The 12,751-nt window shown below is 43.7% G+C and overlaps 1 protein-coding gene across 3 annotated transcripts in view; it reads left to right on the forward strand.

The window, feature by feature from the left end:
• rsrc1 (arginine/serine-rich coiled-coil 1) overlaps window positions 1-12,751 on the forward strand; it is a 133,500-nt gene that overhangs the window by 43,550 nt on the left and 77,199 nt on the right. For all 3 annotated transcript variants that reach the window (XM_083985478.1, XM_083985480.1, XM_083985479.1), the window contains exon 5: window positions 10,089-10,125. In XM_083985478.1, coding sequence (XP_083841604.1) covers window positions 10,089-10,125 — 37 coding nt within the window. The remainder of the gene's footprint in view (window positions 1-10,088; window positions 10,126-12,751) is intronic.

Here is a 12,751-nt window from a genome sequence, read left to right on the forward strand (position 1 = left end):
ACAACTTCAGTGATTAAGTGACTAATTGTCACCTTGGTACAGTTGCATGTAGGAACGTGTGGTGAATATAATAACCTGTCTGTGTGCACAAATACATGGGTTCCTCAATGCACTTGTCTTCAGGTGTGTGCGCGTGTGTGTGTGTGTGTGTGTGTGTGTGTGTGTGTGTATTGTGTGCGCAGCCAGCCGGCAGCCAGATTGCTATTTCCCCCCTCTCTGCCCCTATAGAAAGGCCCGGGTATTCTCTGGATGAGGGTGTGATGTACAATTGAAGGGCAGGATTGAAACTGATTACCTTGTTAACTCCTGGCACCCACTGGCAGCTTGAAATAGACCTGAGCGCCAGGGCCTGATTTGCAAATGAATTACCTCTCGCCCGGCCCTCCCCTTCCCCCCTCCCCTTCATTCCCCCGTCTTCCTCCATCCCTCTCGTTCTTTTTCTGTTTTTTTTTTTTCTTTCTTTTTTTTTTGTGTGTGTGTGTGTCCATTCGGTGCCAAGATCATCTTTTTATATTGTGCCATGACAGATGCTGCGCTGGGCTGCCATTGTTCCCCATCAGTTTTTCTGGGGCCGTGAGGAGAGCCAAAAGATTTCCACATGTGATTTTAACACAAGCGCCACCCCCCCCCCCCCCCCCCAACCCCCTCCTTTGCCGTATAGCCCAGTGCTTTATTCTTTGTGTACCAGTGCTGCAATCTACAGAGTTTTGGAGCAGGCGGAAATGTCGGGGAGTGTCATTGTCTCGGCCTCAATAATGGAGAGGTATTTCTCTGATTAGGAAAGGTTCTAATTGGGAGGTATGAAAAGGACCGCTGGCTATTGAAGAAACCGCCGGGAAATTGATTGCTCTCCATGTCTCCCTTTTGCTTTTTCTCTCTCTGTCTTTGTCCCGCTCTCCCTCTATGTAACACACTAAAAAAAGAAGTCAATTTTCTTTAAAACTTGGCCGCAGGATTTCATTCCCTTCAGCAGCAAGTTGTTGTGTGTGTGTGTGTGTGTGTGTGTGTGTGTGTAGAGGCTGAGAAATGGGCAGCCCTTTGGGATACGAGCTCGGTTCATGATGTTTTATGTCTGTTTGAATACATGTATGAGTGTCCGTGTGCCGGGTCACATCTTCTTCACTCAAAATGAGTGGAAGATGGCTCTTCAACCGTGACCTATGGCGGCTAGACTCTTTTTTACATTCAGTTTCAGTTTAGTTTATTTGAAAAGGGACAATGTACATTAATAAAACTTTGTAAAAAAAAACAAACGTAAATGCACCCGAGTTAGCTTAAAAAACTAGTTTTCATTGTTAGTCCCTCTGCTGGATTGTAAAGGGCAACCTTTAAAAAGAGCAACAATGAAATAAAATACAATACCACATGGAATAGAACACATTCTATACACATAATAAATACACCTTTGGACCACAATAACACAATAAGGTGCGTGTACATTTAAGATTTTAATTCACATAAAATAGACCAGAACAGCTCTTAATTTCTTTTCCTTTTTTTTTTTTTTTTTTTCCAAAAGCTGTCATCACCGCAAACAAACACTGAAACATTCAGGCCTACTGTAAATGATATATTGAGTTTGTGATTGTGGTGCTCTCCTCTCTAATCCCTCCCTTCCTCATGCATATTTGTCTTATTGTCTTTATATAATTTGTGCTTTTAATGGAGAAGGCTAATTTTCCTAGTTCTCCATTTAGCACCGTAGCTTCTTTGTCATTAGTTTATTAAGTTTGTAACATCTCAAAATGTGCATGGATATCAGGTTTGTAGGTTCTGTGAACACAAATGCCATTGATGAAACGCTGCTCTGCTGCAAAGTGACAAAACTCTTAATTTTTTATTTCAACAATGACGACGTGAAGTAAAAGTGCACCATCTGTTAAAGCAATACACGTCTTGCAGAGTGTTTTCTAGCACTCTGTTTCACTTGTCACCATATCCAGGTGTCAAACATAAACTGCATATGAACAGGTGTGTGTGTGCACGTGTGTGTTTATCAAAGAGGAGAGGCAGCGAGGGTCCGGCATAAATCAACTTCCTCCTTTCTTATTCCTCCTTTTCTGACTTTTTTATTGACTGCACTTAACCCTCCCTCAGAGAAACATTAAGTGCAGAATTTGTTAGCCCCGTTTTTAATGGACTGCTTTTCTCTACCATTTTGGGATTATGCTAAAGTACAGCCCCCCTCCATTGGGAAGGGGGGGGGGGGGGGCACGGCCTGTGTACCTGTGAATGTGTGTGCGTGTGCATACTGAATTACATAGAAAGCATAGAAGCATAAGTCTGTGTTTTGTTCCCTCTTGTGTGTTCTGCATGGAAGAGTGACAGCCCCTGACTTACCCCTGCATTATCCCCTCTTGTGGGTGTGTGTGCACGTGTATGTGTGTGTGTGTGTGTGTGTGTGTGTGTCTCCAACGCTGCTCTTAGCTGTATAAAACCCTGAGAGGTAGCTCTGATAGTACACACACAAGAATACAATTTCAATTTCAATTGGCAGCCCTGTTAAAAAGGAGCTATGGAGATGGCAATCAGGCCTGCAGGAAAGCTGAGCTCCCTGTGTTATTGTGTGTGTGTGTGTGTGTGTGTGTGTGTGTGTGCGTGCATGCGTGCAAGTGTGCGTCTGTCCCCATCCCTCGACTGCTTAATATCAAGCGTCTCCCTTCTATTAGTTAAACAGGCAGATGTCACTGATGTGGACTGTGTGTTAGTGCATTGTGTGTTTTATTCATATGTGTGTGTGTGTGTGTGTGTGAGTATGCTTACTCTGGTGTCCCCATCACATCAGCTCTTCAATAAATATGCCTGCCATTCTATCAAACAACATATGAATGCTCAATGACACGCTTGACAAGGCATGCAACTGTGGCAAATGGGGTACACACACACACACACACACACACACACACACACGGTCTGTTATGAATGATGTCTCTCTCACAGCATTACAGTGTCCTGTCTCCCCTCTGCTGCGTCTCTTTTCTGCTCCTCTCCTCATTATCTGCGACTGATATCAGGTGGAGGGCTGAGAGGCTGCTGAAGGTCTGAATGGTATTTATGCCAAGTTACAGAGATACAGATCTACACTTAGAAGAGAAAGAGTTGAGGAACAACACGGTCTGATGTTTGTCTTCCTTTTCTTAGTAAAAAAAAAAAAAAGTTGGCGGTTATTGAGCCCTGATTATTGACTAATGAAAACAAAAATTTAGGGATGCACCGATACCGATGCCGTTATTGGGTATCGGTCCGATACCGGTCAATCAATCAATCAATCAATTTGTTTATTTCGGGCATGTCAATTTAAATAATCATCATCACACTTCATCTTAGTTCAAATAATACAATACACATGGCCGAAAGGGAAAGCGGGAGAAGCAAAAGCTTATCTAGTCCCGCCCCCATTACCCACAGAATAAAATCTTTTTCATATTCAGATCATATCATAATCTTTTTCTTTTGTTTTTGCTTTTTCACATCTTGATATAACATTCTTTTACTTATGACATTTGACAAACATGTTACAGCAATAGGTAGTATTCGTACTCGTACTCATAAAATTGCCACCGATACCACGACATCGATACCACCTTACAGCAGCACGCGGTTTACAACACTTGACTGCGAAGGGAATCATGGCAGCAGTGTGGAAATATTTTCAGGTGACTGAGAGCGACAAAAGCAAAGCAGAATGCAAATTATGTCCAGCAAAACTCTGGAGAGGAGTGACAAAACCTACCGCTCACAACACAAGCAACTTAATTAAACATTTGAAATCTCAGCGCGACGCAGAATATAAGGAGTTCACTTTTGTTTTGTTAAATTTCAAACAGTAGTATGTGTGGCAGTGTCATGTTTAAAGCACTTTTGTTAAATGTCAATACTCAGTATATGACCATGTTTATAAAAGCACTAATGTTGAATGTCAGTAGGCATTATGACAATTTAGTTAAATTTGTGTTTTTACTGCAGTGAAACTTGTGACAGTCACTCATGTACAAGAAAAACATACTGAGGAATGTTGTTCAAATGTGGAAAAAATTAAAAAAAATCAAAGTTATTTATTAAAGTTAGTAATTATTATGTCTAATGGCGTAAGTACTTGGTATCGCTATCAAAGATACTCAAATGCAAGTACTCGTACACTATTTGTTTTGGAGTTTGGGTCACGTCATGCGTTTACATTTTCAGGGCTGATCCTTTTAACTGTCCACAAATCTCTAATATGTTAAATAAAGCAGCATGCAATTGTATTATAATTACGTCTGTGTTAGAAAAAGCAATGCAACACCGAAAACCAAGAACAACATGCAGAAAACATCATATTGCGATTTTATGGGTGATACGCAACAGCGACTTGAGTTGTACTGGTCATTTTTACTTTTCATTTTCACCTAAAAAATATAAAACTGATAATGTGATTTTCGTCCAAACCTGCCCCTTTTCGTCTTGAGAATATGATTTGTTGGCCAGGGCGTTTCTGTAGTCACTTCTAAATGTTGTGACACATTTTTACCCAATCAAAAAACAATTGTGTTACCCGCGATTTTGATGCGTGCCATTTTGAGTGCACTTGGCGTGACACTGCTGCTATCACATATTCCCGGGAAAGTTCAGTCAAGTGGTTGCAGTTACTCATATGGGACAGTTATGGGGGTTAATATGGCCAGTGGACCAGAGCCTGATATCAATGTGGTAAACTCGGCCAGTGGTGGACAGTGAAAGGGTTAAAGCCTCCACACACAGGACAGCAGGCCTGAGAGGTAATGCATGGCTGATGAGTGCCGGGCTAATAGGCCGCTCTGTCAGCTGGAAATCAAATGACTGCCTCTGCATGTTAAGTCCCTCTGTCGCCTCCATTGACTGACTAAAGATATTCATCTCGGCCGTGTCAAGGGGTGGCGGGAGAGGAGGAGGAGGAGGAGGAGAGGGGGAGAGGGGGGGGGGGTGAGTAAAAAGAGAGGGTAAGAAAAAGAGAGGGGGTGAGGGGGAGAAGGGCAGGGCATCTTAGAAGAACCTAAAGGCCTAATGCAATTATTAGAAACTTGACCACAAATGACAACTCATCTGGTGCTGGCTCTGTAATTAATTGTCTGCTAGCAGGAGCGCAGGGGTTTGGGAGGGCAAGCGGCGGGGAGGGAGGGGAGGGAGAGAGAGAGAGAGGGGGAGATTGGGAGAGCGGGGAAAATGACAGGTGAGGAGAGAGAGAGACACAGGAGGAGAGAGATGAGGTGAGATGAGGCAACAGCTTAAAGATCCTCGTTACAGCGCCAGAGGCAGAAAGAGAGGGCCTCGGACACGAGACGAAACAGAGCGTTACGGCGTGAGTGATGGAGGCGGAGAGAATTCACGGAAGAGACGAGCGGATGATGATAGAAGGAGAGGGGAGTCGAGGAAAGAAAGGAGCTGGAATGAGAAAGCAGAAAAGTGGCGACAGCGTGATGGATCCAGCCACCATGTTAAATCGGTCAGCATTGACCTTGCCAAGGCTCCGCTTAACACTCACACTTGTTTGTCCAGTTTTATTTAATTGACCTCGGGTAACTAATTGTTGCTGCCTGGAAGAAAAAAAAAACCCACATTACTCTCCGTCTTGTCTCTGCCTCCCCCCCCACCCCCTCCTCCACACACCCCCCTCCCCTCCACTTCATTTACCATTCCTCTGTCAGGATCTCTGTCTTTCTGGCTTGTAGCTACTAAAGAAGGGAAAAAAGAGTTCACACACACAATATTGCAGGTTTGCAAAAAAAAAAGAAGAAAAAAAAAGATTTAACTAAATGAAAATAAAATAATAAATCCTGCATCTGTATCCAAATGAGGTCAGATGTGCACAACATCAGCTCTCTTTTTGTAGTTATTTCAAACCTGTTTTTTTTATTTTTTAGAACCCGGTAGAACAGGTGAAGTTAATTTACGAAGACCAGCACCCTCAATAATGCTGCTATTTGTAACTGTTAGATCACAGGCTACGTAGAGTCCTGCAAACCTAGATGCTTTGAACTTGAATCCTGATTTTAATTACTTGAGGGATAATAGGGAGAGGACACAGCACATGTGTAAAGAAAAATTGAATAAATTACTCATGGCTGAATCCCATTAAAGTGAGGGTCCTACTACTGTACTGAACACTGTACAGTTAGGATATCTGCTGTGAATATACAGTATATGAGATGTGGTCAGTTTGTGGTTCAGTTTCCTGCTCTTGGATCATACTTTCATATCTAAACAGGAGGAGCTACAGTAAAGATTCAACCACCAACTCCAGCAACCTACTCTTCCACCTCAGATCTGATGTCAGGATTACAGATTTTTTTTTTTTGCCTGTATGCAACTCATACCATGCCACCATAAATCAAAACGTACTGCATAGGGAATCATTTATTGTGCTTACCTTTCTTCTTAACTTATCACTGCTTACCTAAAGCCTCTGTACAGACTTTTCATTTAGTGTTGATTTTGGCGGCCCCTGTGGACAAAAGTGGTGGTGTTTTGCCGGAATGAAGACTGCATTTCCCACTGCCGTGAAGACGTTTGTCTGGCCGGCGCGTGTAGATTTGTTTTGGAAACGTCGGAAAGAAGACGGGACTTGCTTTTTTTTTCTTTTTTTTTTAGCAGCTTAATGTATCTAGGCTATTCGTATGGTTTCGTCAGTGGTCCGACCCGACCATGCCTTCCAGAGGTATAGAACTAGACTACTTAGAAATAGCGTATCTTCACACTGATGGGCTCATTTGCTGTTGTAGGAAACAGAGACCCATCAGCAGAAACCAGAGACTTTTGCGTATCCAGTTAAAAGCTCCGTACAGGGCTTTACCTGTTATATTAGTAAATCATAATTTTAAGGGTCTCAGACATGTAATGTCATGTCTTCTACTCACGTTCTTATCTTTTGCCTCTCTCCGACCCTCCCAGATCTCCAGTTCTTCTCACCGTCTTCCATTTCTCCCAGTGAATGGGTCTACTTTATGCATGCTTAATTGATATGGATGACTATCAAAATATGAAGCCCTGAGATCGAGGGAGTCGTTTTTTTTTAAAAGTCTGCTGATGTCATCAGTCTGTGTAAGAAACTACCCATTCATTTACTTTGTAGTGGAGGAGACCAGAGATGGGATGTGCAGTCAAAAATACATTGTCAAACATTATTTGTTTCACTATTTCAATCTATATATATTTCAATATATATATATTTATTGGGGGGGACAATTCATGTTTTTCAGAAATTGTGGGACTTGTCCCCCCTCGTCCCCCACAGGATCTGCACCCATGCAGGGCTCAAACTCTCCACACCAGTGTAAGATAAGATAGAGCAGTTGTAGGAAGAAATAGTTTTACCTGTAAATGAATAAATCAATAACCATCGTCTTACTGTGTACAGCACCAAATATGTTTTTAATGTGCCACAAGTTCAGCTCCCTCATACAGTATATCCGTGATAAGTGACGTGACGCCACGTCTTCTCAACGTCCCAAATGAGTCACTGTCTCTCCACGTCTCCACTTCCTCTCCCTCCCTCCCTCCCTCCCTCCCTCCCTCCTTCTCTCCCTCCCTCCCTCCCGCTGTGTGTGTGTGCCAGGACTATAATGTGCTCCTGTGGTTGTAGTAAGCAGGCCACAGTGTCTCTGAGGCCTTGTGCTACACCACCATTACTATCTGGCCTGCCTCCACTACAAATTGGATGAACAGGCACTGACACATTTTCAATATTATTACATTAAACCAAGTGGATTTTGATTGATAACCTAATATTGGCCTAATGCAAAACATCAATCATGGCAAGTATATTAATTATTTAATATTGTGGCGTAATTCAGAAATCGATGCTGCCTCTGCGTTGAAGGCGAGCAGGGAGGGGAGGGGAGAGATAAGGAGAAAAGAAAAGCTCTGTCCCCGAAGACCTCAGCAGATTATATGATGTTTTGAAAAGAGAGATGAGGATGTAAAATGGTGTGTGTGTGTGTGTGTGTGTGTGTGTGTGTGTGTGTGTGTGTGTGTGTGTGTGTGGTTGTCAGCCATGTGTGTCTAATGGATAGAGCAATCCCTTCGGCCCCGGTGCGGACAGCGCTGGACAGCTTGCCCTTGATGAAGTCAGGACAACAGATGAAAGAGTGGGAGATTAAATGCAAGTGAAGAGCTTAATAAAGGTTGAATCACCAAAATAAAAGACAGGAGGGGGAAAAAAGACACGGTTATAAAAAGTAAAGAGAGAGAGAGAGAGCAGGCGAATAAAGTGAAGGGAAACGAGTGGAAGAGGAGGAGGAGGAGGAGGGATCGAGCGCCGCGTCTCCCCTGTGTTAGATTGTTTCTCGCTAATTGCGCTTCATTAGCGGATTACACACACTGTCACCACGGTAACAAATGTCTTGCTGTCTGGTTGCCGGGCGCCCATCATGTATAATGAATGTGGCGGGGTGTTTGTCAGAATGTAATGTAATTACAGCTAGATGAAGTTTGCCTTAAGTGGTTGACTTGTCTGCATGCGGCTCACTGACAGAGCGCCCCAACAAACAAACAAACAAACAAACAAACAAGCAAAACATCCCCCTCTTCGTCACTCCTCCTCCTCTTCGTCGGCGCGGACGGACGACGGCGTGGTCACACAAGCTCTGGCCTGATGGATAGATAGATAGATAGAGAGATGGATGGAGGGATGGAGGGAGCAGGGGAGCGGGTGGAGGATGGGATGGATTAGACAGTATGTAATTTTAGAGATGGTGTAGATTTACACTGTGATGCTGCCGGCTGCATTAGCAACTGAAGCCTGTCGATAAGCCTTCCTCCCTCTCAGCACACACACACACACACACACACACACACACACACACACACACACACACACACACACACACACACACACACACACACACACACACACACACACACACACACACACACACACACACATAGTGAAACTCCACGGCCAGGGTGGAGTTGTCAGTAATGGGGGCCAGAGTTGGAAAAGGCGGGGGTGGGGTAGGAGGGGGGGTGGTGGCGGCGGGTGGTGGGGGTACTGGGATCGGGGACGGGGGCTGTTTGTGTTCTCTTGATCTTTTGATTTCCACTGCTGCAAATTTGAAATGTGCCAAAATTGCATCTATTATTTACTGCCAATTTGCTCTTTTTAAAACCGACCACCCCCCCCAACACCCCCAACACCTCCCCCCCACACCCTCCGCCTCCACTTCCTCAGCTCGCCATTCTGCTGTTGCTGCCCTGATAATCATACGCACATTTTTTATTAATTCACAGATAATAAGCTCCCACTTCTTTCTCTGTAGTTGGGAAATTATTATTAGGTCTGCCAGCAGTGTGGCAACAATACTGGTCCACCTCTGTCTGGTGGCGACGCAAACACACACACACACACACAAACACACACAACACTTTGGTCTGAAAGATTAATAATTATAATAATTCCTCATTATGTGTCTTTATTTTTTTTCTTCCTTTTGATTCACTACAATCTTTTTGATGTCATCAAGATCAATTTCTCTAACGAGCATTTCAATCCTGCTTCCTCTGTAACTGAAACAGAAAAAGGGTTTTGTTGATTACAACAACTTGTGATTGTATTCCAGCTACAGCACATTACAACTACGAGTCGATTTTATTAGTCAACAGAAGATAAATCTCTGGCCATTTTGATAATCACTTTAAGTTTCTCTATAATGTTAATATTTGTGGTTTTAATGACAGTAAACTTTTGGCTGGACATAATGAGAATCATCTTGGACTCCAGAAACATTTGATTTAAGAAAATCTGTGGAACAAACATAATTTTGAAAAGGGGAAATAATATATTATATTGATTTATAATTGGATTAATTAGTAATAGTTAGCTATAACTGTAAACTGAAGCCAAAATCCCTAGTTGGAATTAATCCCATATAATATTCCAGTTAAGTGTGGTAAAATATTCAGGAATTAGTTCAGAAATGTTCATAAAGCACGCTTGAATAGAGTTTGTTCTTCTGTCTCTCATGTGTGTATTTATGTGTGTGTGTGTGTGTGTGTGCAAAAATGCTCTTTTTGTTAAATGACGTTTTGTGTTGGCACTTTATTTACAGTGGGGGAAATGTGTTGTTGTGTTGCAGGGATGCCGCGAACATCAAAGGCAGATTAGAACATCTGGTAAGTTCTATTCGACACCCCCCACACACTTTTATCCCCCATACACACACACGCACACGCACACACACACACACACACACACACACACACACACACACACACACACACACACACACACACACACACACACACACACACACACACACACTTTGATATCTGCATTCCTAATGAAACCTCCGGAATTGGAGCTGAATACCTGCAGCTAACAGGCAGGGAGAGAGAGACAGAGAAAACAGGGAGAGAGGGAGGGTAGCATCTCCCCTAGGGCCTGGTCAGCCTTTTATATTAGTGTTTCATTTATCCACATTTCTGCCTAAACACACACACACACACACACACACACACACACACACATACATACCATGGTTATCCACCCTGTTCCCCCTCCTTTTTAGCTTTTGGTTGTGGATATTTGCATGGATTGATTTTGCAAGCATGCAAACCTATTTGCACATGGATATATGAAAGGAAAGATATATTTTTTACCTTTTAGGCATAACTGTTGGACACACACACACACACACACACACACTCACACTCACAGACCCTCCTTCCTACCTCTCCCTCTCCCTCCTCCTGCCAGCATGGGGCCTTTCCTCAGCCTTCTCCCATCCATGAATCGAGGGGTCTGCTGGAAACGCTCTCCTGGGACGGACCCTGAAAATTTAATGGCCAACGTTTCCCGGGTTTCTCTTGCTACTCGCTTTAATACGGGGTCAGAGTGCCGTGCAACAAAGTGAAGAGGTTCTCTCTTCTCTTTTTGGGTGGGAAAAGGAACCAAGGTTTGATGTGCCCCATATTCCAGGGGATGAATTATAGACAGGGGTCAGTGAGGGTCCCGGCTCTCTGTGGATGTCACATGCCCTCCCCTCCCTCGCCTCCCTGCATACTAAAACCTGCAGGTCCCAGCACCCTACGCAAATGACCTCCGCCGCCCCACCACGTGCTACGCAAATGACCCCTGAATATGCCACACAAATGACTGACCCCGAGATTCAAGCAGCTCTCCGCTCAGCTCTCCACTTCAGAACGAGGCAGATCAGATAAAGTTGACCTCAGATTACAGCGTCGTGCGTTGAGTCGTTCCTTAATGCTGTTAATGAGTGTATTCGCTTCACTGATTGAAGTGGGAATACGCTGCCGTGTGAGGTGTTTTTGCTGATTGTTTACATCAGAACCGTTGCAGCCCGTGCCCAAAGCGCATTCGTACTCTTATCACATGTTACAGTTTGGAAACAACCAGCTAAAGCATTGTGCTCCGATTCCAGAATTAATGACACGTGAGACAGAACAGCACTAGTCGGGCACACAGGTGTTTTTTTTTAGGCCCGTCGGCAAAACCACTCCCATGTTCACTGAATCACCGCTCCCCGAAATAACAGATGCATCCGCAGCGAGAGATAAATTGAGATTTCAGACACACTCGAATCGTCATCATTTTGAATCACAACCGAATTATATATAGCGCCCGGTGTCGTAATGCTCCAGTTTGGGTTTTGAAAATGTCCGTGGGCGGGTCTGGAGGTGTGATGGATGCGGCGCTCCATAAAAGGTGGTGTGTGAATTATTCAAGAGAGGGGGTTACATACATAAACAGGATTAATCAATACTGGTATGGGCAGTTATATCTCGGCAAACATTACGTAGCCTGTGCGTCCTGTTGGGGGATGAGCCTTCCTGGTAGAGGCGAGTGGAGGAACTCATTTTAATAAGACATGAGCGATGCTCAGACAAACATCTCCGCACAAACTATACAGTATGGATGAGACGAGTCACAAACAAGCGCGTTTTCCCACTTCTCGCACACTTATCTGGTAAAAACTCCCCTTGAGTTGTGTATCACTGCATCACACAACCTGTGTCACGCCGTTGCCGCAGTAGAGGAACGCATAACCAGCTTGTCATTTACACACTCATGTTCTACTGAGGATTTGATAACGCACACATGAGTGTGTTTGCATTAAGGTTAGGTGTCTTGGCTGGGATTAGTGCAGCTCGTTTGCATGTGCACACATTTTTGTGAACAGTTTTTTTTTTTTGCACTAAGTGGACCTATAGAGACAGATTATAACATGTTTGTGTTTGATTCTCAGTCACTGCTGTGTCTTTAAACTCATCAGGATGGCTGGAAAACACACACACACACACACACACTGGTATGTTTGCCAGTGCACTTTTTTTTGTATATATGTCTCTAGGAATTTGAATATGTGAATACTGAGTGTTTGAATTTATGGGTGTGTTTATGCTTATGGGGAGATTGCACCCCAGTAGTCAGCTGCCTGGGGAGCGCAAGACTCTGATTACGATTCGGGACAGAGGACTGTAAATAATGGAGCTCGTCTCCCTCTGAGGTAGAGTTGCAGGGCTGTTGGAAATCTTGTCTCCCTCTATAGCTCACATATATTCCTGTAGATCTCTAAACAGGCATTTATGACTCCCCGTTGATGTAGCGCTCTTAAGATCAGTGCACCGACTGCGACGACACTTACCGTGATATCACCCGGCTCGTACCTGATCTCCGTCATCATCCTACAATTTATTTATTTATATTTTCATTTTTTATTGTTTATTTGATGAGGACAAAGCACATTAATGAACAATTGGTGACATACACATGACGTCA

Source organism: Trachurus trachurus (genome assembly GCF_905171665.1).
Source record: "Trachurus trachurus genome assembly, chromosome: 13".
NCBI lineage: Eukaryota > Metazoa > Chordata > Actinopteri > Carangiformes > Carangidae > Trachurus > Trachurus trachurus.